Below are 26,655 nucleotides of genomic sequence, written 5' to 3'. Positions count from 1 at the left end.
TGAAGTCTCTGGCCCTCTGTCAGCTTGGCTGGACACATTTTTACCTGTGTGGGTTTGAACCTGTGATGCTTCTATTAGTCTGAGATTTTATATCCACCCACAGGTGCAGCATTAGGTCACAATTAAAGAAACACTTGATTTCATAATGGAAATTATATGTAATTTTGTGAATTTCCATTTGTCCATCCTATCACCTGGAAGTAGTTAGTCGTTGGTGACCATGGTGTGTTAATGTTATATATATTATCTATATTGTGTGTGTATGTGCATATGTGTGTCTGTGTGTGCGTGCGTGTGTTATTTCAAATTCCTATTTGTTTTCATATGTGTTGGGGTTTGCTTTCCTCAGGAACAAGATCTGGTAAACTTTTGGGAAATACACTTTTCTCTGTCTTGCTTAAATAAGAAGATTGATACGAATTTGACATGTGGACAGTAAAAAAGCCACAGCCAGTGGCAGGCTATCAAAGCTTAGCATAAAGATGGGAAAACAAGGGGGAAAAGCTAGCCTGGCTCTGTCTAAAGGGGACAAAAAAACATCAACTAGCTAAAGGTCAACTAAAGGTCATGAATCAATTAAGCAATATATCACGACAGGCCGTGATATACGCTCATTATACCACAGTTAAGGGGCAAAAAACCCCTTAGCGTTACTTTTAGCTTTGTTTTAGCTTTGAGTGATCACTGACTTTATTGAGCCGACTATATGTGACACCTGGAGACGCAGCAGTGACATCTGAATATCATGACTTTAAAAGCACCAAATTATATGCCTTAATGAATTTCGTTAGTAAATAATGTGAACAGGTGACAGATCACCCGATAGAGCCCTGTAAGTGTCATAGTCGCTGTCAAGGTGCTGATCCTGTGACTGTCATTATACGGGAGCTGCATGGCACTCCGCTATTTGACTCCTAATTACTCATTGACGCACAGTGCAGGATTTTATAATCTAATCTAGCTAATAATACGGCCGGTGTCATGGAAACATTGTTGCTTCCCTGAAGCTGAGTGATATGCTGTGATAAGACTTTTTAGAATAGTAGCTGTGGTATACGCTCATTATATCACAGTTAACAGCCAATCAGATTGCCGGATTTCACCTTTCCGTTTTACAACACATTATATGCTGTTGTTTAACCTGTATAAATAACCAAAGTGCAGAAGCGACAAGGGGCTATGTGCTGATCTGTTTCCTGGTTGGTTGCAGTAACCCCCAGGGGTCTTATTGCTCTCAACTGTCCAAAAAATGCAGATTTAATAATATTATCTTTAATTTTCTACATTTAATTGTCATGTGATTCAGTATGTTTCAGTTCTATTTGTTGTGCTATCACCTTCAAAGCTTTATTTGGCGAATATGTCAGCAACAAGCTGCCTATTTACAGTTGACAAGGAGCAGCATTAGCATTCATTTGGAGTCAGGTTTCTGTCTACCTGATGAATGCACTGTGAGTCATATATTCATTCTCTTTTAGCTCTGTTTTTGGACTCCTCCAGCTCCTGACAGAAATATCTGGCTCACAGCTAAACGCTCCTTTATGCTCACCAGCTCCTCACTTACTTTGTCTGTCTGCCATTTGGTACAAAAATACTCAGTAGAGCTGAGGGGAACTGCAGAGTTGATTTATTTTCTGCAGGTTTGTCACTGCAAATGAGCCCTTTCACCATGCTACAAGTAATCATGTAATCCACTGTTGATATAAAATATAGATTACAGGCATTTTAATGCAAGCAAAGGTCTGTGGCTCAAGAAGGTTAATAAGGGCTTTCCTTTAAACTGAGCACAGTGTGTACATGTAATACTTAAGACATGTATGCTGCAGTAAGAAGTATATGGTATGTTATTTTTAGCTTTATTTGACTTAAACTCATGACTATTAAGAGACTAGCAAGCAATGGAAGGAGGAAGAAGAAAAGGAAGAGTAGATGAGAAAGCTTTTGAAGGGTAATGGGATTCAATGGAATGACCTTTGACCTTCACCTATATCAACCAATCCACAGTCCTCTGTTCCAAAGACCTCCACCAATCAGTGAAGTCCTTTAAAAATACCCACAAGGCACCTGTGGAGTAGTCTGACTGAGGATAGCATCTCCATGGCAACAACATCATTACCAGAATAGCTCTTTCTTTCTCTCTATTTCTGTCTCTCACTCTCTCCGTCGTTTCATTCCACCCCCGCTCTCTTTCTTTTCTACCTTATGTGTTTTTCTCTGTTCAAGCAGAATATTTCTCCTCTCTCTTGTTTCTCTGCTCTCCCCTTTCCTTCATATTTCCTTTCCCCCATAATCCCACTCCCTAGCGTTCCTTCCTTCCTTCCTTCCTTCCTTCCTTCCTTCCTTCCTTCCTTCCTTCCTTCCTTCCTTCCTCCATCTCTCTCCCAGCTTCACTCCTTCCTGCCTTCATCTTTTCTCAAACCTCCCTGCTCTGTCCCTGCTCCATTCTCTCACCTTCCTTCCTAGCTCATTTTCCCCATTCTCCTTCATTTCTGTTCCCTCCACCTCCTCCTCCTCCTCATCTATCTGTTTTGCAGTCACATTTTGCTTAGAGTGGGGATATTTATAGCTTCAACTATGATTCCTTCAATCCTGTCTTTCCCTCTACTCGCCTTATGTTGTAAACAATGATGAATGAAACAGATTTCTCCTTTTGTCCATCTAAATCTTGTCACTGATAATTCTGATTCTGATTTTTACCCGTATGCATCATAATTACAGTCATTTTTGAAATGGTTTTGAAAACCTCACAGGCTTTGTTCCCAAATGATACATCTTTGCACTCTGCATGTGTTTCTTAGCAAGGGCTGCTTGGTACTCAGCTTGCACAATTTAACTGTCTCAGTGAGTCGTTGTCAACATGTTTGCTCACGATGATACAGTGGGCTAAGATTCATGGCCATCTAAGTGTTGGAAATGCTAGTTGAACAATAGAACAAGAGTCGACGTTGATGCTAACAGCGCTGTGAGGTTGCACTGAGGCACAGTGGCGCTTTGAACTGAATGCTAAGATCGGTATGCTAACCTGCTGATGTTAAGCAGGTAAAAAGTTTTTCATGTTCACCATCATAGTCAAGCATGTTTGCTTACTATTGCTATTCAGACAAAACACAAAGTACACCTGAGGGTGATAGGAATGTCATTAGTTTTGCAGGAATTTGGTCATAAACCAAAGTGTTGGACAAACTGAGATTTTGACCTGATGATGGAGCTAGATGTCCCAAAGGCCACTGAAGTCAGAGGATCACTGAGGTGTTTATGGCTAAAAATAATGTAAAATTATGCAAATTTGGCATATACAATATGACCATTCACTTCCTGCTATACATACAGTATATACCATAGGCCAGTAGAAAACATGAAAAATGTTGGTTAGTGCAAACTTACTGGCAAATGTGCTACACGGCTTTGCTACTTCCTAAAGTAACAATTGGCTTTTGCTTTTTTAATTTATGTTTGGGAATATATAGGCCACTTAACCACTAAACCTCACTAATTCCCACCTGACATGATGAGGGCCTTAACATGAAACTGTGTAACTTTTGCTGAACAGTGGCTCCTGAGACCATAAGAGACAATTATAGGATTATGGTATATGCTAAAAGATGGTATAGCAGTAGCATAAATAGAGAAGAGCCATAAAGTCTGTAAACTTTGCTAGCAGTATCCACCATAAACTTCTTGTCATACCAGACCAAATAAGGCTGTAGCAGCAAAACTTCTGGGTGTGTTGAATTGACCAAGGCTGTGTTTTATGTCCTCTGAGTTGAACTTTTCATGTGGAAGTGGAATAATATGTTATTTCTTCTTTCAAAATCCACATTGTCTTACTTTAAGTACTTGTTTTTTTGCTTACAATTTTCATAATCCTGTGTTTGGTCAGATTACCACACAGCAAATCTGGTGTCAAGCAGCATGGGAAAAGCTTACACACTGCATTAAGAAAAAAGTAAAGAGGTAAGGAGGGCGGTATGGGCTAATCTGCACCTTTTTTTTTTTTCGCCTTTTTTTTTTTTTTTTTGATTAGAATAGGCAGGACAATAGCCAATAATGAGGGTCTTAAAATCTCAAGTTGAATACAGGGACTCTCTTCAGGACAGGGGATTTAAGGTCAGGCAATAAAGCCGGCCTCACCTAAAGACTCCGTCAGTTGACAATGTGATTTAATGGTACATTTTAACAAATAACCAACAAAACAATTGTCAGTAAAACTGGGGCTTTTGGAAGCACCTCGGCTGCCATATTTATTTCTCCAGATGGGGAGAGGAGTCAATCAACGGTATATATATATATATATATATAATTTGATGCTTAGCTCCATGACTCCACTGCAATAGTGACATCCCAGAGGCATAAACAAAACCAGCCAGTAAACCGGCCCTGAGAAAAGCCAACAGTCACCACAGAGAAGCCGGAAAGTGTTTTTTTAAAGTAAACTTTTAAAAATGGCATGATCATTAAAATGATTTTAAAGTACACTTTTTTTTTTTTTGATTGAACAGCTCAGTATTGCCCAAGCGATTGGCAACAGTCCTGAAAGTCTTCCAGTGTTCAGTCCCTGCCTGTGTTATCTGTGTGTCCGACAGTAAGCAGTTCGTCCAAGTCAGCAGCTCTATTGTGTGTCCGGAGGCATCATATGGATAGGAAACATGGGAAAGTGAGGTGAAACAGGCAAGCAGGACAAACTAAACTGTGTATCTGTCCGCCTGCCTATCTCTACCATGTCTGTCTGCCTCCATTGGTTTCTATTGAGTCTATTTTTAGCCCCAGCAGACTGGTCACGTGGCAGGAGGAGGACGTCAATAATGTTGTTGTTGGTGGTGGGAGAGAGAGCGCGAGGGAGAGAGTGAGAGGGCGAGAGAGGCAGACTGTAAATATGGAGGAGGTGAAACGCGTCCTGCTTGTTAAATTACACGTTTTCATGTGAAAAAAGAGCGCAGAGGAGCTCTACGAAGAGGACACACCGAGCCTCGGCGGAAACCAAAGCCGGGAGGAAGCGACCTCTGCGCTAATACGTGTTCCAGGAGGACCCGCCGACATCCACGGTACAGTGTGGTTTATGAGCGAGCGTGTGCGTGCGTGACTGTACAAGGATATACCTACCGACAGGCAGTCAAAGGGGTTTTGAAGAATGTCTCCAGATTGAGGAGTGAAATCTCGTGCTTGCTAAGTCATTGCCTAAGTACACTTGAATACAGTTAACGTCATTGTTAACTTAGTACCACTTACCATACTACTGCAGCTAGCTAAAGGACACCAGCTGACACCTGACAGATACGGCAGCTAACGAGCCACAGGTAACACCTAACAGCTATATTTGCTATCATACAATAGTTACATGTGTGCCGGCAGTTATTCACCAAGAAATAAATAAATAGCTAGCAGCTAACTGTGGCACAAGTAAGTTCAACAGCCCCCAGCTTCAGTACAAGCCTAAAGCTAACAGGGGACAGTAGTTGTTAACCCTCTGCACCGATGGTTCGTGGCTAGAAGCCAACAGTGGCTATCAGTGTTGAACATCTAACCAAATACCCTGGTAACACAATAGCTGCTAGCAAGTGAGTATCAGAAGTCATCCTCTGAAAGCTAGAAAGAAAGCTATAAACCAGTGTAGCATTATGTTATACTCTGTATTGTCCAATGTACACTTAAATCTGTGAATGAGGCCCCTTATTTGTACATTGCGCTCACATTCCTATTCTTGAAGGTGTCTGGCATTGTGCTGAGTCTTCCTTCAGTTGCGTTGTCAGTGAGGACAGCAACTTCTTCCAAATGATCAAGTTGATGCACAGCATGAAATGTGGCAACCTTTTACTTCATGACATTATTTTCCGTGTCATCTGTCAGTTTGAGAACATCTTGCACAGTGTTGTACATTTTGCTGTCAAACCGCGTATCAGTCGCCAAGTTGTGTCTGGCACATGACATTTACCTGGGTTGCTGTCAAAGAATGAGGAAAAGCTCACAACAAAACTGACTTTGCTGCTGGCTATGTCGTTTTTTGTTTTTTTGAATGACAAAGAATCCCACAAAAGAAAGGCCCTGGAGATGATGCTTTTGTGCAGCTGACTGGACAGCAACAGGGGATAGCTCTCAATAGTTTGTCTGTGATGTTTTCGTGCATTGGATTATAAATCATCCTGATTAAAATGGGTCCAAAAGCATATACAGGTGCAGTTGTTAGACTATGATTCCACAGTCACAAGCAGCTATCTGTGTAAGCAAGCCCAGATTCTTCCTTATATATGTACGACATATGTGTTGGAACAACTATCACTACCACATACCGCCTACTTTAAAGTAGGACCAGGACTCTGTATGCCTCATACCTCCATCTCTGTCAGAGGCTTTGTGGTTTGCGTAGTGTGCCTTTGTCGGCTTTTATCATTTCTCCCTTGCAATATTTGAATTGTGTCTGCTAAGAAAAAGTGCAAAAAAGTCACTTTTATCAATTAAACAGTAGTGGCCTGTGTTCAACCTTTAGGTGGCCGCCCAGGGGATCCAAACCATAGAAATCTTTCGTACTAAAAAATAATGAAAGCTGAGCATATCCAGACTTAAAAGCTGAAGTTTAAGGCCATCTCATTGACACAGCTTGGCTGAGTGCAAAGAACATCAAGGTTTGGTGCTGCTCTCAAGTGGTAACACAGATCCACTGGCGTAAAAACACCGACAGTCATGACTCAGCATGCCATGGAGCGGCTAAAGCATGTCATTCAGCGCCTGTAAAAAGGTGACCATTTGTCTACAGGTCTACAGCCTCATGCAAATGCTTATATCAACTAAAAATATAAAGTAGGCTACCTTTATCTCATGACGACAGTCTTCACCTTTTCGATGTTTTTATTAACTTAAGGATGGAAGTCTCCAGATGTATGCAAATGATAGAACCGACGGTGAAAGTGCAATGTTTTGCCCAAGATAGTAGTTAAGAATGATGCTTCCAGCAGAGGTGGACTGCTGGACGGTATCACATCATCTGTATATGAACAAAAGACTGCTCATTAAATTTCTGTTGACTGAAGAAAGGGAATTTGGGAGTGTCCTAGCAAATCCTGTGTCTTTGCCATCCTAAAGAATCTTTTCAACATATTACTTCCACCAGAAAGTGGAAGCTTTCTCAGTGATGATTAGCACTGTAGCTGTGGCTTCCCTGTGGAAATTGCGACCCACTCAAACTTGTCGGGTGTTGCTGTGGACTGGTTGTGCAGACTCTGGTAGTTTGGCATTTGCATGAGTCTCAGGATAGCTAGCTAACTTGGGGAACCAACAGATGAGAACTTAGTTGGGATATTGTCACATTACTCTGCAGTAGCAATTGACCAGACAGGCTCCACCTCAAAGGCACTGAATTCTGTATTCATACATGAGTGGTATGACATAGTTAGGATACACGCACTAACTTGTTCTGCTCTAGAGACACAGCACACGCATCAGTAACGCCATCATGTCCAAAAGTGGTACTATGTAGTGATGCTGCCCAGTACACATCTAACACATCACAGACCACTTTAATTCCATCTCTATGCACTACTTCTGCCATTTGAAGTGCTAAAGATTTTATCATCTTTCAGTGCTCTTTGGGACCCGTGATGTCCCACAAATGCATATGACAAAAATAGATTCCTCTCATGTAAAATGCCTCTAACCAGTCTGTCAAGATTGTGAGGCATCAATCCTCCACATATATAGGTAGCTTCTATAGGGAGATTGGTGGGTAGTTGGATAGACATGATTTTTTTTGTAGTTCTGATAGCTGCTGTAGAAGTTTGTTCACTGCATCCTACTCTGTCTCTGCTTTTTTTCATCCTGGCTCTCCTCACCCTGTAATCCTTTAATTCACCTTTGTCCTTCCTTCTTTAAATTTAAATTTCCTTCCTTCCATTGCATCATGGTACTGAAAATAACAGACACCTTTTATTATTAATTATTTTTTGTTGTGTCACAGTTGAAGCAGTACAGTCTTACAATAAAATAAGGTGTCATGACCACCTCTATTCAGAAATTCTTGTTATTCTGGCTGTCAGTAAATTCAACCAGACAAGTACTCTGTGGGCCCGGAAATGTGGAAGCCTGAAGAACTACCTGCTTATGTGCTGCATATCAGCCTTAGGAAAGAAAGGGGGCACCATCTTGAAACACTGTATCCCGTTCTCACCATCCATGGCCCCTCCTCCCTGTAGGGCTTGACCCCCCACATCATTCCAGCTGGTCATAGTCTGGTTTGAAGGATGGTGGTGAGGGATTTGCAGCTCTATCATGCACAGGGGTCAGATCTTCCAAGTCAAGGGTTACTCCATTAGTTACATAAGAGCATTAAGGGCCATGCCGCTGACTTTTACCTCCAGTGTACAGAATTTATATGAGGACTATTCTACTTTGGTCTGTGGCACTTTATTCAGTTCTGCCAGATGTAGATGTAATTTAAACCTAAACGCAACAGCTGGGACGAAGACACCCACTCAATTCCCAGTTCACTTGAGATGATCGATTTTGTAGTAATGCACCTATTTTTTAATATTCCTCTCTAAAATGCATCAACTCGGGAATCAACAGCAAGGCTTAAGACATAAGGACAGCTCAGTCATTTTTTTTCTATATTTATCATTTGGTCTATAAAACTTAAAACTAAAGCCTAAGGTGATGCCATCAAATGTCCTTGGTAAAATGTACCTTTTGGATTGTAACCCCTTGAAATGAGGCTGCATCTACTGCTGTGTTCTATTTAAAGTGGCTATAATCGATATTTTTATAAACAACGTATCAAATACGTACGTGATAGAAAAATAAGATAACAATGTGAAAGGGGTCCCTCACAGTGATAAACCTGCAGATAATTATCACCTTCATCTTCAGCTTTACGGAGCTTTATAGGGAGTTCCAGCTCATTGCCATTTTCAGCCACAGCATGCAGCTGTTTTCAGTGAAAAAGCTCTAAAAAGCAACTTTACACTAGCTGCTCAGCACCACACAGTAGACAGACACAGTTAGCATTTGGCTTGTGAATATAGTGGAACGTTTAGGAGACAGACTGATATAATGTTGCACTGTAGCTGCTGGATGTGTGATAATATGTTAATGTTGTATTCACAACTTGTTTCCACTGCCCCCAGGTAGCCAAGAAAAACAGGTAATGCAGATTTAAGTAATTTTAAGAGTCCTGCGGAGATAAAATTAGCCGCTACTTAACAAAAATAAGGCAAATATATGAGTAAAAACACAAGGATTGGTGTAGTGGAAATAAGTTTGCTCTACTTTCGTCATCTGTGTATCTGGCCCCTCCTCACATTTACCTTGTGACTCTGTGTTGGGGGTCCTGACCTTCACTACACTATATTACATGTGTCCTCCTGATTGACATGGGAGCCTGATGAAACAAGACATTTTGCTCACTTATGCACTTACAGAAAATGCTTAAAGAGATGTCAGTAAGCGTGAAGCTGGTCATGACCTGAGTCTCTTTGTTGTGTGGCGGGCTGTTTGTGTGGTGTCTTGTTTGTATTTAGTTTACTGTCATGTTAAGACATGGAAAAACAGTAAATCCTCACATGTGAGAAGCTGCAGCCGAAGGAGTTTTGGCATTTTTTGCTTGAAAAATAACAATTAATTGAATACCCAAATAGTTGTGGATAAATTTTCTGCTGATTAAAACAATTAATCATGTGATAATAGGTGGTCAGTATATGTAGAGCTGCAACTTCTCATTGCAATTCTCCATGGAACAGTAATCTTTAATGTATGCTGTCCTCATGTCACTCCTGAAAGGACAGAAACTGTTTCTGTGTGTTGCAATATGCGTATTTGTCTCCTTTCTCCTTGAGCCAGCTGGAGAGGTGTGTGTGTGTGTGTGTGTGTGTGTGTGTGTGTGTGTGTGTGTGTGTGTGTGTGTGTGTGTCTGTGTGTGTGAGAGTCTGAGTCTGAGTGTGTGAGTCTGAGTGTGTGTGTGTGTGTGTGTGTGTGTGTGTGTGTGTGTGTGTGTGTGTGTGAGAGAGAGAGAGAGAGATGGAAAAAGCAGTGGGAACGAGCAAGAAATATAGACTACAAACAGATACTGTTCAAAGACAGACAGTCGGACTCTACATCCTGTTCTCTCACTCGCTCACACTTGCTGTTTGTTTAGGGAAGAGGTGCTCAGGTGAACCGTTACCACGGCAGCCAGCTCCCTGGTTGCCAGGCAGCACTTCCTGCTCCTCTCCAGAATGGGAGGGGCCAGGTATTTTAGGAAATGTTGGTGTGAAGAGGAGGAGGAGGAGGAGGAGGAGGAGGCAGCAGCAGAGAGAGGGAGGCAGAGTGAGAGAAAGAGAGAGAGAAAATTTGAAATTTCTTGATGCTTTGGCAACATTGAGACACATGACTCAAGTGGTAGCTTGTTCTATTTTCAAACTGACTATTTCTTTCTTTCTTTCTTTCTTTCTTTCTTTCTTTCTTTCTTTCTTTCTTTCTTTCTTGCTGATTTTCTTTGTGTCTTTCTGTCAGTCTTCCTGTCTCTCATTCTTTGTGTGTGGTCTTTGTGTTGGTCTGCATGTCATTAGGCTAATGGAGCAGTTGGCCAGCAGGTTAGTCTGTCACAGCTAGTTAGCTCCATAACCTAAGTCCACACACACACACAGACACACACGAACGTGCACTCACCCACAGCATTTCATCCCATTATCTCGGCCCTGACACCCAGCCCAGTTGCTGCTGTGACACGGACTTCCTGTGACTTCTTTCCAGAGTTGGTGGAGTTGGAGAAACGCCACTTACTGTAAGGGCAGCGTTGGCCAGAAATTGTCAAGACCATTTGGGTGCACACTTATTAATTACGGCTCTTAATTCGAATTCAGGTTTTGCTTTTGTTAGTTTTCATTGTGCATTAACAATTAGCTGCAACTGCAATTTATGATTACTTACAGTATATAAAGATGACAATTATTTTCACATTTGATCAATTAATTGTCTGTGTAGTGTCAGGAAATATTTTAAAATGCTTGTCTCAATTTATCCAAAGATTACCAGAAGATAATCAGTTGACCGTGATATAAAACACAGAAAAGCAGGATATGCTTGCAGTCAGGATGGTTGAACCAATTACTGGCGACTTATCCATCAGTCAGCAGTTGATTGTTTCAGCTTTAAACCACAACCCATTTACACCTGGTATTGAAAAGGGATCTGGATCTAATCTTGTCTTTGTGTTTAGACCTGGTATTTTTAATACGTTCTCATTATCACCATTGAGATCAGATTTCTGTTCTTCAGGCCAGAACCTGTGTGTGAGTAATTTGAGATGGCACAAATCGGCCTCCCTCTATAAACTTTCCAAAACTCTATGAAGGATTTTTAATTATCTTTTCCTTTATTCCTTTATTTGTATAAAAAACATTGTGTCAGTTTGTCTGGGTGGGTAGCAGTATAGACTTCTCTCTTACTAGATAAATTACATGCCTTACTTACAGCAGATCAGCTGCACAGACAATGTCTCTCTCTCTCTCTCTCTCTCTCTCTCTCTCTCTCTCTCTCTCTCTCTCACACACACACAGTAATTTCTTATTTTATATCATTCACTCCCACCAGTATTGTTTTAATTTTTCATGCAGTTCTGTAACGTGTCTTTTGGCGCTATCATGCTACAGAATATCTGTATAATCAGTAATTACAGGTGTGTCTTGCAGTCTTGTGCTTGCTTGTGCTATAAATTGGAAAAAGTTTTATTTTATCTTAGCTAAAAGCAAATATCTGTATTTCCTGTAGACTACGAATGCCACACAGATGTGGTTCGGCAGACCCATCACATTCCGATCATGGTGTATTGCATTAAAATGCATGTTTCTCACTTTCCTTAAACTAAATGCACCTGTAGCCTGTTAAAAATGGACATCATCAAAACAAAAGCTTATAGTCACCTGACCTAATGAAGAGCAGAACAAAAATATTTGACTTAATTAGAGCTATTGATATTGAGATAACGTTTTCAGTGCAAGTGGGCCATGGCATGTAGAGCTGAGACCATTAGTCATTTAATTGATTAGTGGATTGGAAGAAAATTTATCTGCAGATAGCTGAATAGGTTAACAATCAATTATTGATTAATCATTAGCAATAAGATACAAAACACGCCTTGTTTTCTCAGTTGAAGTTTTATTTAAACAGTGACACAATAGTTATGTTCCTGCATAAGAATTTAGATGAGCACAATAATAAAGCAATAAGGCTCTCGCCTGAAACAGCTGCTCTCTGCCTGTCCTTATTCAACGGACCAGTTTTATGTTTGCTTTTGACCAGTTAATGAGGTTTACATTCAGAGGAGTGGGTTTGTTGCAGAGGAAGTTTTACTTCAGTTTCAGCACTGTTGGATGCATTTGAAAAGTACTGGTCTCCAAAGAGTAGTACCATGACTGTAGCAATACTGTCCTCCATCCGAGTCCTGGCTCCCTATTCATCAGAGGCCTATTCCTCTGTCTTCATCTCTGCTGGCCATAATGTGACTCAATTCAGTTGCAGCAGCCACATCACCAAATGGCTCTGCTGCTGCCAGTGCTAGCAGATTAGCATTGGCATGTACGATCCAAGTTGTTCGTGGTGAGGGTCTAACATTGATGATGCCATCTCATGGAAGGCACTTGTGCAAACAAATTATAGGTATTTATGAGTTACCTTAAGTTACATTTGCATGCGCATTTACAGTGGCAGTTCTAATTAAGCCAATAAATGGTTTCAGTCAAATTAAGAAGATAGAGCGCAATTTAACTTGTGATAAAATAATAATCCAGGATGACTAGGGCAAAATGAGCAATGTAGTTAGTGCACCATCATTCCATACGTGTCAGGGATTGAGACGTCTTTTTCAGCAGACACAATGGGAATGGCACACTTGAGTCCTTCCAAGACTGGCACTGCATCCTCTTCAGCGCTGCTCTAGCTCTTTCCAGTATCTTGTAAACAGAGTTCCATCTTGTTTTGCAGAACTGAGCCAGTGAGCTGGTAGTGTCATTTGTTGCTGCTTGCTCTCCATTGCTACGATGCCATGATTGACGTGTCTCACCAGTTTCCCAGCTGCAGCAATGACCCAGTGCACATGGCTGGCAAGTCCATCGTTGCGAGAAGCATGGAGCAGAATGCCTGTTAGTAGGGCTGGGCGGTATACCGGTTCACACCGAGTACCGGTGTATATTTTTGTTATGATATGAATTTTTAATATACCACCACACGGGTGTATGTGATTGCACAACGTCTGGAACTCTGTGCCACACAACACTATTTCAGATGGGACCGTTTTCAATGTTGCGCTTCTAAACAGGCATGTTGTGGGGCATGGTGAGGGTAAACTGTAGTGCTCTGGTGTTACATTACGGTGAAGATGGATGGGACAGACATTGAAAGTTCCAAAATTGAAGATGCAGGACTAGTAGAACATGATGACACAGAAGAACTTCCAAAAAGAGGAGTCGTGTCTGTTGTTTTTTGTTGTTGGGCTAAATTTGTTGCCGGAGGCGGCAACACGAGCAACTTGCTCCACCACTTAGCTGCAAGCATGTCTTGGAATATCAAGAATGTACGGAGTTAAGATCAGTGCCCTCCACATCAGCAGGTAACATGGGAAAAGCAAATGAAAAATCGAGCCAAATGTCACTTCAAGGCGTGTTGACTAGAGGGACTCCCTGTAACAGAAAAAAAAAATGGTGGCCAAAGACATGGTCCCGCATAACACTGTAAAAAAAGAAGGCTTCAGGCAGATGATCAAGCATGGGATCCCAGGTGTGAAATACCAAGCAGAAAATACTTAAACCAAGTTGCAATCCCCGACTTGTACTGTTCAATAAGAACGCCGCCTATACAAAGGGCAGCGTGAGATGCATGCAGTGCAGATGGTCATCCTAATCAGAATGACGGGGAAAAACTCAGCTAAAAGCCTTTACCAAGCGTTGCCACCCAAACGAAACATAATTCATACCCCACGAAATTACATGCACATGTAACAAAAAGACGAAAATAGCGTATGTCTACTAGGTTTGGGTGGTAATACGGTAATAAGGTATCCTGCGGTATCTAAAAATAGCAACGGTATCAGTTTCATTACCGTCATTAAAAAAAAATGCTGCGCTTATCGGTCTATAGGGGTCTAACATAATTGTAGCATCGTCATAACAAACATGAAGTCCACTCCGTTCAATGTATCTGGTTGAATCTTTACTCGAGGAAAAGGTGACAAAAGTACATGCTAAGAATGAACCCGAGCAGTCGTACAGATGTTTTAACACAGGTATATCCAGGTGCTCATTTAGGCGCGTCTGAGCAGAGTACCGTTATCTTGTCCAAGCACACGGAGAAACTCCTCTGTTGAAAACAGTTTTTCAGCCTTTTTCTGCTTGCTATTGTTCTTAGCTCTCATAAAAGGACGAAATAACCAAATACCAAACCAAAATACCAAATAAAACAGTAAAATAACACTTCGGGCTGCTCAGCAGAGTCCTCTGTGAGCGCTCTGCTCATTCATATGTAAATGAGACAGAGCAGTGAAACTAACTGCACAGTTAGACCAATTGGTCAATTTTGATGATCAACACCTCTATTGACCAGTCAGAGTCAAGAGATTCGAGGGGTATTTTGTATTTTGTGACAAGTGCAGTTGTTTGCTGCACAATATTTTTTTGCATTGTCATGTACATGGGTTGTCACTTGATTAGCTAGCCCCCATGTCTGCACAGCCTGGTTCAGTTTTTCAGCTGACTTTTCTTCTGATGTAGTGGTATGTAGCTGTCAGTCAGTCAGTAAGGCCATCTTGTTGGTTGAAGCAACTCCACCTTAAACCCGTCTTTCTTATGATTGTACCGACTCTCCACATGGCTAGTAATTGTACCTTTTGAGAGGATGCGATAGCCTGGCTCGATGTAGTTCAGTGGCTCAGGAACTTCATTACCATCCACCATGTTTACAGGCATCGTGTCCTTTTCCACCATAAAGCATAGCCTAGTTATTACATCTGCACATAACTGCAGCCAATAGACTGTATAAAACATGGACGAAGTCTCCATGATGTTAGCCACTGGTTTATGAAGAGCCTTTGTGAAGCTCAGTGACAGTGACTCCGGCTGTTGCCATCTTGGCAATGCCTGACTCAGATAAACTCCTGGCTTATCCAAAAATGGGCTACGAGGTGGAGCATGGATGGAACAGAGGTATGCTGAATGAAACAAGGTTGTCAACTCTCAAAGCGGCCATGCCCATAATTCTGCAAAACTAAGCTTTAGTATAATTTAAATAAATGAGTTTTAGAAAAAATTCACCCCCTGTACTGTTAGGGTAAGGGGGAATGGGGAAATTGGCTATAGAGACCAACCGGTCTGTACCGGGCTGTAAACACGTCTGTTTCTGCTATGAAAGTGGGGATTGATTCACTTGTGGAGACTTGCTCAAGTGGCCATTTGAGGAACTGCAGTCATCAGTATTTTCTTAGCCCTGGCGGTTGCCGCTTGCTATAGCCACCTCTAACTAACACAAACATGATAGTTTGTTAGGAGGACAGTGTTCCACTTTTGACTTGTACTGAAATTGTTGGGTGCTGACTTTTCAGGTGGTACAACAATGACATACTGGAGTTGTATAATTGTAATGGTGTTGCAATATTTACATTGAGCATTGTTCTCTTTTACAGTGTAATGCTTCCCCACAGGACTACGTTTTGCCCTTTTCATCTTGCCTCTCCATTTCCCACCGACCACTTCCTGTGTTGTGCCTGTAGTTTTTTCTGAGGAGCAAAGGAGAAGCACCTCCTCTTGTCGTATAAAAGTTACTGTAAGCTCTGGAGAAATGACACGCAAAACATACGTTTATTGTCAGTTAATGCATTTTTAATCAGTTAAATTCTTAAGGGCAGTTAATCGATCAATGATAAATCATGAAGATCCCTAGTTTTGGACTGTTGGTCAGACGAGCCATTTGAAGACTTCATCTTGGGCTTTAGGAAATTGACTATTTCCTGAAATTTACAGTCCAAAACTATAAACATCAGATTAATGAAAATTATGCTAGACACTGTGTTGCTTCGTCCAGACTGATTGCCAGCCCTCCTGTTCAGGCTTCAGGACATTGCCAACACGACCACAGGGGCTTGTGCAATGTTCCTGGTAAGAACCTTTGTTGTTGTCTTTGTTTTGTTGTTGTTGTTGTTGTTGCTACTAACACTCATTTTAGAGATGTTGTCACTTTAGCTATAGTGAACATTTTCCAGCAGAAATGCAGCTGCACCAGTGTGGAAAGACTCAGTGTTAAGCCAGCTTCTTCATATACTGTAGCCTGCAAATGTTTATAAACAGTATATGAGGCATTTTCAGCATTAAAAATTAATTTTGCTTCTCTGTGCTCATATTAAATCTTAATTTAACACTTATACATATGAGCATGACGTGTGACATCTTAACTAGTCTGGAAACTGCACAAGAGCCAGTTCCATAGATGCAGTTCCTGGTCTGCAAAATATCCAGAATTATTAAACTCTGATGCTAATAAATTTTTTTTAGCATTTCATACCATATGTTATGCTGCTCATCTCAGGTCACAAGGCTGTCACTCCAACTGTAGAGTTTCTGCCTTCTCAGTAGGGCCGGGTGATATGGCTGAAAACTCTATCACGATATAAGTGTTTTATATTGGTCGATATCGATAATTATTGATATTTTTTATCACCTATTTAAAATAAGGACCAGGAGAAACATTTTATATTTATATATTTATAATCCCCTCAGCTATCAAGGCAGAAAGGAAATGTCAACACAACCATGGAAAACACTCAAATAATAAATGTAAAAAAAGTGTAAAAATGTAAACAGAGAGAAACCTGAGAACTTTTTTTCTGCAGGTTTAGTGCAGAAAGTTCACAAGCTGATTCACCTTCTGGTGAATAAAATGTTTTCAAATATGTGCAGTGTTTTGTAAACATAGCAGAAACAGAGGTAGAGTTGACATCTGTAACATACAAACAAACAAACAAACATGATAGACAGCACAGTAACACTGACTGAACTATAAAACCAGCCTAGACATATGAACAACTTTAGTCACTCTTCTTACTCTAAACATACATGAACTATTCAATTATATTTTTATTGCGTGTTTAAAAAAAAAAAAAAGCACGTGTAAGAGATGTTTATAACCTGGCTTCTCCTCAGTGCTCAGTGAAGCATATCTTTAGCTATATGATATGCCGCTGTCTCGGTTACGTCTTCGTGCCTTTTAGATGCTTTGTCATCAGGCACTGAAGCAGATACCTCTGCATGGTGGTCAGCTGCTTGTGCGGTGGTGCTGCGGTTGCAGATGTTGTTGGACATTGGCGAATACGGCTGTGCTCCAAAGAGTGAGCGCGGCTAAGGTGGTTAAATAAGTTTGTGGTGTTACCGGTCTTGGTGGGGACGACAGTCTTGCATAAGTTACAGACCACATTGGTCTGACTACGGTCCGACTTATAAAATCCAAAAAACTCTGTACTGGTGAGCTGACTTTCCCTGTTTTATCGACAATTTCTTCGCTCGCTGCAGCGCTTTCTATTTCTCATCTCACTCCTCACGGAGCAACAAACACGTGACAACGAGATGGCGCAACCGAACTTGATAAAGTTACATGATTGGCGTGTTAGTGTGTCTCTCTCACCGATTAGCGATTACTCCCTATGTTGCTCAGTTACCTGAGAGCGAGTGCCTTTGTTCATGCAACCAACCTCGCTTCGCAACTTCAGGTTTCTTCCAACGTAGAAAAAAAAATTATCAAATGCTTTATCGAACGCATTTTTTATTGATAATGATGACGTGTCTATCGCGAGACATATTGCTATCGTTTTATCGGCCCAGCCCTACTTCTCAGCCAACAAAAGGTGATCAGACATCTTTGAGTTAGAGTTATTTTAAGCCTTAAGTTACTTGCAAATGTTGAAATGTAAACCTAATAAGATTAGGTATGAAATAATAATAAAATAGGGGATTTGACAGGATTCAGATTCAGTAAGTTGATTTGATACTGAATTTGATGTAGATAATGATAACCTCCAGCACACATACACTGAGAATGTAACCCCTCACAGTGATGTGGGAGATGTCTTGTCCAGTCTATGAATCACATTCATTATGGATTTTTCACTGAGTGGGTGGAGTAGAAGCAATTTTAACACTTTTTTGCAAGGTAACTAAACTTGATCCCGTATTATATTCTAATGTTTCAAAGCAAAATATTTTTATATGTCCTAAAACATGTATGTAACAGAACTAGTGATGCACATTGTAATCATTCCCAAATGTTTTTTATGGTGTTAATATACTAGTCATCTGAACCATTTAAGAATAAAATGCACTGTAGTGTTGAATTACAGTCCCAAAACAAACAAATATATACAGGTGTGCTCTATAACCTGTGGAAATCAGTCACAATAACAAGCTAACGTTTTTACTGCACCCTGCATGCACAGTAGACAGTGTACTGTACTAGATTAATTTATTTTACATGTATGAACACCTGAATTTCCCTGTTATTCAGTTCAGTGCACAGTACGTGTTTACCAGTTATCCAAGCATGTGAATCATTAAACCTCACACGTAAACCAGTCAAAATTAGTTCAGCTGCAGTTTGAAGCCAGTAAACATTGGGTTGAGGTGACATGGAGAGGATGTTGATAATAATAATGATGATGATGATGAATCCACCCACAGTTAGATGCCCCCTCCTTCAGTAAGAGCATTAAATGACTGGAATCTGTGTTTGGGCTCAGAGCCAGCAGACCTCAGACAGACCTGCTGTTGCTGCTGTGAGTCTGTGTGTGCCTGTATGCGTGTGGTGTGAAGAACAAATGAGTGTGTTTGTGTGGAAACACAGGGTGGGTTGAGGGGAATCCGAGCTAAACACGTTCTTTTAAATCACATTATGGCTAAGTAGCATGAGCGTCACCTGTGGCACACACGTACACACGTACACACGTACACACACACACACACACACACACACACACACACACACACACACACACACATACATACATTCATTCATTCAAGACAGTTATTCAGGATGTTGGAATCTGTGATGTTTTTCTGTGTATCCTGTTCCTCTCTCTCTCTCTCTCTCTCTCTCTCTCTCTCTCTCTCTCTCTCTCTCTCTCTCTCTCTCTCTCTCTCTCTCACCCACCCTCTGTCTCTTTCTCTCTCCCCCTCTCCCTCCCTCATACTTATACAGTATACTGTACAAGACCAGTAGGTGGCGTCAGAGGACCAGGGAGCCACAATAAGCAACAGGCTGCAGCTTCTTTCCTTAATATGATGTAACTTCTGTCCAGGACACAGCACACATAGTGAGGAAAAAAAGTGAAATTGAATGCAATTTGTAAAGGAACAGGATATAAAGGAGGAAATGTACATGTAAAGAACTACATTCATGAGCTATACAGTAATAATATCTTAAACTATTGAAGTGAAGTGTGCCAGAAAGATCAAAAATCCAGCACTGCAAATCCATCTGCCATGATGTGTGTATAGATAATGTAGTGTGTATACATAATGTAATGTTAGATAGGTTCAAATATGACTAATAAATACAATGTGTGAAGACACACACACACACACATACACACACACATACGCACACACACACACACACACACACACACATATATATATATATATATATATATATATATATTCAAGTCTAGTGTTACATATAATATATGGTAGAGGTATATACACACTATACTATGATAATACAATACTATGACATATATAACTACTTTAATTATTCTCCAATGATTGCATTTGCTGCTTTTCTTTCTTTTCTGTCATTTGAAACTGTTTATCTTTGGGTTTTGGATTGTTGGTCAGACAAAACAAGATGTTTACAAACATCACTCTGAACTCTGAAATTGATGAAACTGCTAAAAATACTGAGGCCAATTTTATTGACGTAATATAATCCAGAACATGAACTTCATGTCTATGGTCAGTTGCTGTGGCACAGTGACAAATGACACACACAAATGCCTCAAGATCAGACATGACCAGGATTAAAAATGCGAAACTGAAGTTGAATAGACATTTTCACAGCAGATATTTTGACCTGTCAAACACAGGTGGAACTAATAACAACACCAACTGCTGTATTTCATTTCACTAATTGCTGAGACAGTGTCTTCATTAATGTAATTAGTTCCACCTGTGCTTTTCAGCTGTGACACATCAAAATGTCTTCATTTGGAGAAAGTAAAGAAGCAAATGTGTGGTTAACATGAAGATCTGAACAATGTGGGCTTGCAAGATTTATTCAAGAAGCAAAACAAAATGGAAAGTACAAGTTGGACAGACTGAAGAGAAAGTTTGGATATTAGCTTATATCTTTGACCAGAAACCTTTACTGACTACAGGAAGTTATCTGACTCGCCCATAGAATTCTGGATGTTCATTAAGCACATTTCTTCCTCTGTCATTTCCTTGTGCAATGACAAAACAACAGTACACACTGAGGAGAAGCCACCAGGAAATACATCTCAGTGGAAATGCAGTGTTACTCCATAACAGTACTGTTCACTATCTTTAGAACCTTTCTCCTTTGTAGGAAAATCAAAGAAGAGCAAAGCTTTTACATACGCCAGCTTCTCATCTTGACCTGGTTAATGTTGAGTTGAAATGTGGTTGAAATGACAACTGTCCTCTGAGATTTTTTTGGCTTTACCTAGCTAGCTAATAAAGCCAAGGTTAGCGCTGCCATTGGTTGAAAACACTGTCTTTTGGCTGACTTTCATTTTGAAAGGAACACCACCCTAACCCTAACCCTGTTTAAGATTTTGAAAGATAAGATAAGACTTTACTTTATTAATCACAACAACATCACATGCCATGCTTCGGCGAACACACAACAACTACAGTACGCAATATGCACATGCCATACATCAGTGAAATTATTTCTTCTGTGTTTAACCCTTCCTGGCAAGTCCTTCCTCTGTGGCAGACCAGGCGCGGTGGACCTGGAAGATCACCACTGTTGCATTTTTTTAGTGTTTTTTTTTTTTTTTTAATGGTGAACATGTGCAGAACATGCAAACTCCACACAGAAAAGCCCCTTTCCTTGGGGCAGCAGGCACCCGCCCACAGCGCCCCAGGCGGGAATCGAACCCGGAACCTTCTGGCTGTGAGGCGACAGTGTCACATAGATGCAGAAATAAAGAAATACCATTGTCCTGATACCGCAATGTAGAGCTTATTACTCTTAGTAATATAAGTGATAGAACTTTGATAGAATTTTGTTTGCAGACATGCTTAGACAATTGATTCATGCTAGTTGTTTACATTTCAGACAGCATGTTTCAACTGGTTTGGCCAGGAGTGCTAACCTAACCCTAACCCTGGTGTGTAAACTTCGTGCTTTGAGCATTAGCCTCAACTCTGACGTATCATCTTTGGCTAACTTCCACTCAGTAGGAAAATACTACAGCTTGGATATGCTATCATGACTGTGGCATTTCTGCACTGTAATCTGTACAAAAAATGAAATGTTTCTTGGAAGTATGTCTGGGTTAGGTCACCGCTGTAGTTAGTAAGCTTGGTAGCTGCTAAAATTAATGTTTGTGGTTTATATCGAAACAGTTAAACACACTAATCCACTTCTTACACTTTCGGTTGTGTAGTTTTGGTTTTAGAAAGGCTAAAAGAAGTATATTCCACCTTCCAAACTCTTTGTATATGGACCTTAAGCATTTCAACATGGGAGCAAATCTGAAGCTTGACAGACTTGCTTTGCCTAGTTCCAGTTGCTAAACCACGACTGGATAATTGATGTTCAGGGGTGGGGTTTAGTGAGCAGTTAACTGTTGTGTGAAGAAAGGCAGAAAAAAAAAAACAGATGAATAGCAAGTGCTGAAGATGTTATATTCTCTTTTACAGAAAAGCTGACGTTGAGGAGAAAGTCTGATTCATCTGTCTGTCCATCGTCTGCCCTCCGACACATGGCCGACTCCGAAGACCCACTTTAATGCACGCACACAGTGGAAGGATTGGGGAGGGAAGTCCAGGTTCAACCTTCATGAATTCATCACATGTTTCAGGTAAGTCTTCCATCTCAAAGAGCTGCTGTGGTGAATACTGGTAGAACTGGAGTAAGACAGGTGCTTACACCGGTTTAACAAATGAAGTGGTGTCTGACTGGTTGGCTAGTACAGACATTAGTGCTTTAGGTAATAGCCAAGTCATTGGGAACTGGCTTGTGACAGGACATAGTTACTCTGACTCCCTGGCCTGTCAAATGTTGTTCTGTTTTGATTTATCCAGAGATATTGTTATCGTATAAGCACAAAGGGGGGGGGGGGGATGTGGGGGGTACTGGTATGTGGGGGGGTAACCACACCCAATACCAGTACAGGTTGTCATTCTTGTGCATGATTTCTGTATTTACTGTGTCAAAGATTTGCCATCCTGGTTGAATCCATATGAGCAATGCAAGATTTATCCGTTTTTCTTGGGGTCGGATTACCTCAGTTGTGTGGTCTGTTGTTACACTTGTCAGCTCAGTCATTTATAGTAAGGGAATTTTATTGAGCTGTTGAGCAGCTCAGTCTACTGACTGGGGGTAAACAGTCTGAGAAGGACTGAGATATTTGAAGCTTTCTTGTAGCTCTTTCCAGCTGATGCAACTGAAGTCAATAAGAGAACCAGTCATATCATCACACTGTATGTTGCTCTGCTGCCCTTCAGTGATAAGCCAATACCTGTGCATCTGTTTATGACAGCAGTGATATGGCTGAGTGTCACTCACCAAACTGTTTCATTTGAAATGCTCTGAAGCCTATACAGTATAACGTATGTTTTTCTTTCTATTGTTTACTATTTCCGTTGCAGTGTCAGTCAAACAATACAGTGTACAGTATTTGTGAACATTTTCATGATCAGGGAGACTTTCCTTTTTATCAGAATAATGAACATATTATACAAGCAGTTTAGTCACAAATATGGCTTTTTTTCAGCGGTATTAGCACAAATAGCTTTAGAGAGTGACAGGTCAGCCTGTCAGCCCACCACTATGGTCCAGACTGAAATGTCAACAGTTGTATGGGATGCCATGATATTGGGTATGGCTGTTCATATCCCCCCTCAGGATGAATTGTAATAACTGACTTCACCTCGCCATCATCAGGTCAAAATTTGTACAATGATTTATGACCAAATATGTGCAAAACAAATGACATTCCCATCAGGCTCAGTTTTACTATGTGTTCATTGCTAATTAGCTAATGTTAGCATGGTAACACACTAAAAAAACAGTGTCAAACATGCTAAACGTTTTACTTGCCAAACATCAGCATGGTAGTGTTGACTGTGTTGGAAGTCACTCCCTTGTTCACTCATTTGCTACTACCTATAGAATAGAAAGTCAATCCTTAGTTCTATTACAGCAATAAAATCAAAAGCAGTATTCAGCTATGCTCGCAGCTTTGTCACGCTGTACATAGGCACATTGCTGCCTCAGGGTTAATGGTAACCAGGGTTAGGAATGGGTACTGAACTTTGATACTTTCATGGCACTGAATGAATTGGTTTTATACTATCAAGTATAATGCCTTGTCATTCGGTATCAAATGTAAATACCAAAGGAGTTATATTGCACAGATAACTAAGTGGATTTGTGCTGGTGCTGCCTTTTAGCTAGCCAGTGCAGCTAACCTGTATCTGCTGATCAGTGTGTCCATTCACCACATTGTCCACTGGCGCATCCTGTCCTTGCCATCATGGGAATGGGCAATGTGGACCTGAGGTGGAGAGTGTTTCTAGCTAGCTGCTCTTTAGCACAGTTAAAGTATTCCATTGGGCATGGCTGCATTGCGTTCTGGCTGCAGTGCGGTTTGTTGTGTCTGCCATGCAGCCCCACTTGGAGCATTTCAGAAATGTTCTCTTGTTCAGATTTTGCTGATTTGGTAATTTTTTTCTTGATATTTGTCCCTCTGTCAGGGGTAAGTAGGCTACGCAGTGAAGTGGTTTCTTTACTTGTTTGTTTTAATTGTGTTTGTTTTTGATATATGATTGGGAGTCTGCACAGAGTATTGAAAATTTACCCAATTCTCTATGCTGTTTGTGTGTCGACTTCCTGCCTGGCTTGATCTGCTCTGGGCAGCTTGAGGCACTGTCCGTCAAAAATAGACTAGTATTCTCGGTGGAGCACAGCGTAGAGCTGCCTCTGGGACGCCTGGTGGAATTGCAAGCATTGTCTAGAATGGCTGCGATCAGTGCTGGTGGCCACATCGCAGGCAGAACGTAGCGCAGCCATGCCTGGTGGAATTTAGGGGTCACTCTGCCACTGTTTCCCAATACCACAAATGTCACAAATGTAACCTGATGATGGTGCGAGAGGAAAAGTCAAAGGAGATCACCTGGGCATTCATCATCTGAGGACTGTGCGTGTCAATACAAAATGACATGCCAATCCATCCAGTAGTTGTTGAGATATTGCAGTTTGGACCAAAGTGACCGACATTTCCATCCTTAGAGCCACTTTGCTAGCATGGCTAAAAAACAGAAAATAGTGAAGAAAAACAAGAAATTAATATAAAAAAGACAAGTAAAAGCCAAAGGTGAGTAAATAATGAAACATTGGTGGGTTTGTAATAGCTTAGATTTGCATGATGTTATGGCACAGTGTCATAGTGTTGGTGGATATATTCCAAATGGATAAACTGGTGTGAGAGCTTCTGTGACAGCGTTGTTCCGTATTATTTCCCAACAAATAATGTAAATGTTATTTACTATATTCTTGTGTGTGTGTGTGTTGACAATCAATGGATGGCAGATTAATTGGATTAATTGGGTAGCACACAGTCAAGACACCTGAGGTTTTTTTGACACCTTTGCCTCAGACTGAGTGACTAGTTTACTGACTGACTGTAATTTGGTTGTCATGGATACAGATATAGTACATAACAGACACACACACACACACACACCACACACACACACACACACACACACACACACACACACACACACACACACACACACACACACACACAGACAGCAGTATGACTCCAGGGGTTGATGCGCCTCAAATAGAAACGCAGAGATGAGTCATCCACTGAGCTACTGCAGTAGGCAGGCAAGCAGGCAGGCACACACACACACACACACACACACACACACACACACACACACACACACACACACACACACACACACACACCTTTAACAGATGTGTTTAGTATGTGAGACCATTGAGATGTCAGACATGTTGCCTGGTCAGTCGCGTCTCTCTCTGACTCTCTTGCTGCCACAGTGATTTGAAATGAGAATGTGAGGTAACAGAACAAGTCTTTAATAAATAATCACAGTACAGGATAATAGAAAAACAATGCAGCAGCTTCAGCAAAACAATACAGGACATTACACATTAGTTTTCAGTATTTACATTGTCTCCCCTTTCTATGTATTTAGTCTCTCTGATGTGAGTCATATTGAGGCAGCCCTAAATCTGCTTCAGGACACACAGAGCTGTTTACACAGGAGGTGAGGATGATGAGGGCGATGAAGGTGATGAGGAGGAGGAGGTGGGAGAAGGTGATGATAAAATGATTCAATGAAATATTATTATTCCTGGAAAGGAAACCGTCATCACAGCAGCAGCAATCAGCCAGGGATGAGAAGCTGATGAATACAGAGGAGTCAAAATCAGCTACCTCACTGAAATTACATTGTATCAATTCATCATGCATTGTACTGCGGCCATTCAAGACTTTTTTTATGTATTAGCGCTGGTTGCATAAAGCCTGATTCATCCTGACCCATTGTTTTTTGTAATCCATGCACTCCAGCAGTCAGTGACATCCAATTGCACTCCTTTAAAACACTGGAACCTGTTCCTTAAAGCACAGCTTCACTTAGGGCCGAGCTGCTGAATGGAACAAACAGCTACTATAAATAGCAGCCAGCAGTTTCAATTAATAATATCCACACTGACAGCAAAGTGAGAAAAGTGAACAGTGCAGCTTTTGGTTATAGAGCAACATTTTCGTGAATGTCCACGACATTGCCCAAGGTGACACACCTCTAAAACACTGCTGTTTGAAAGCCACTTAAGTGCTTGAAAATCTCTTGGCCAGGCACAGTTTCCCAGAGATTAGCAGTTGGTTTTTACATGAATTAAACACAGTCTATAATGAGTTAATTAGTGAGCCTCAGAGGTGGATTTCATTACCTTTGGACACAGCCAAGATAGCTGTACCCCCCTGTTTTTCAGTCTGTATGGCAAGCTCGCTGGCTGTAGCCTCATATTTGCATACATACAGTACAGAGTGGTATCAGGAGAGACAGCTGCGAGCTGTGAGCTGGTCCTCTGCAAGAAAGCAAATAAGCATATTTCACAAAATATTCCTTTAATCCAGTTCTTTTCTCACTGATAATAATACAGTTTTTTACTTTGCATGATTTCAGTTCATGTGAATCCATTGGATTGATGAACAACAGATATAACTGTTGGGTTGTATAAAGACTTTCTTTGTTGATATTCCATTAAATTTATTATAACATATGAGGCTCGGTAGCAAACCTCAGTACTTTCTGATACCAACCAAAATGTGTCCATAGAACTTAGTATATAAAACTGTCACTTGCTGAAAGCTGATACGGAATTATAGTCCGACCAATATTGGATTTCTGAGGTAACACTGATATCGATATT

General features: G+C 40.9%; 1 protein-coding gene across 2 annotated transcripts in view; it reads left to right on the top strand.

Annotated features, from left to right (window-relative positions):
- The first annotated feature begins 4,825 nt into the window (after positions 1 to 4,825).
- hdac5 (histone deacetylase 5) overlaps positions 4,826 to 26,655 on the top strand; it is a 60,134-nt gene continuing 38,304 nt past the window's right edge. The window contains exons 1-3 of one of the 2 annotated variants that reach the window (XM_070980834.1): positions 4,826 to 5,042; positions 16,030 to 16,103; positions 21,882 to 22,042. In XM_070980834.1, coding sequence (XP_070836935.1) covers positions 21,970 to 22,042 — 73 coding nt within the window. In that variant the 5' untranslated portion in view covers positions 4,826 to 5,042; positions 16,030 to 16,103; positions 21,882 to 21,969. The remainder of the gene's footprint in view (positions 5,043 to 16,029; positions 16,104 to 21,881; positions 22,043 to 26,655) is intronic. The other variant, XM_070980832.1, reaches the window with a different exon arrangement.

The sequence above is a fragment of the Chaetodon trifascialis genome, chromosome 15 (assembly GCF_039877785.1).
Source record: "Chaetodon trifascialis isolate fChaTrf1 chromosome 15, fChaTrf1.hap1, whole genome shotgun sequence".
Taxonomy (NCBI): Eukaryota; Metazoa; Chordata; class Actinopteri; order Chaetodontiformes; family Chaetodontidae; genus Chaetodon; species Chaetodon trifascialis.
This window is presented reverse-complemented; position numbering and strand designations above follow the sequence as displayed.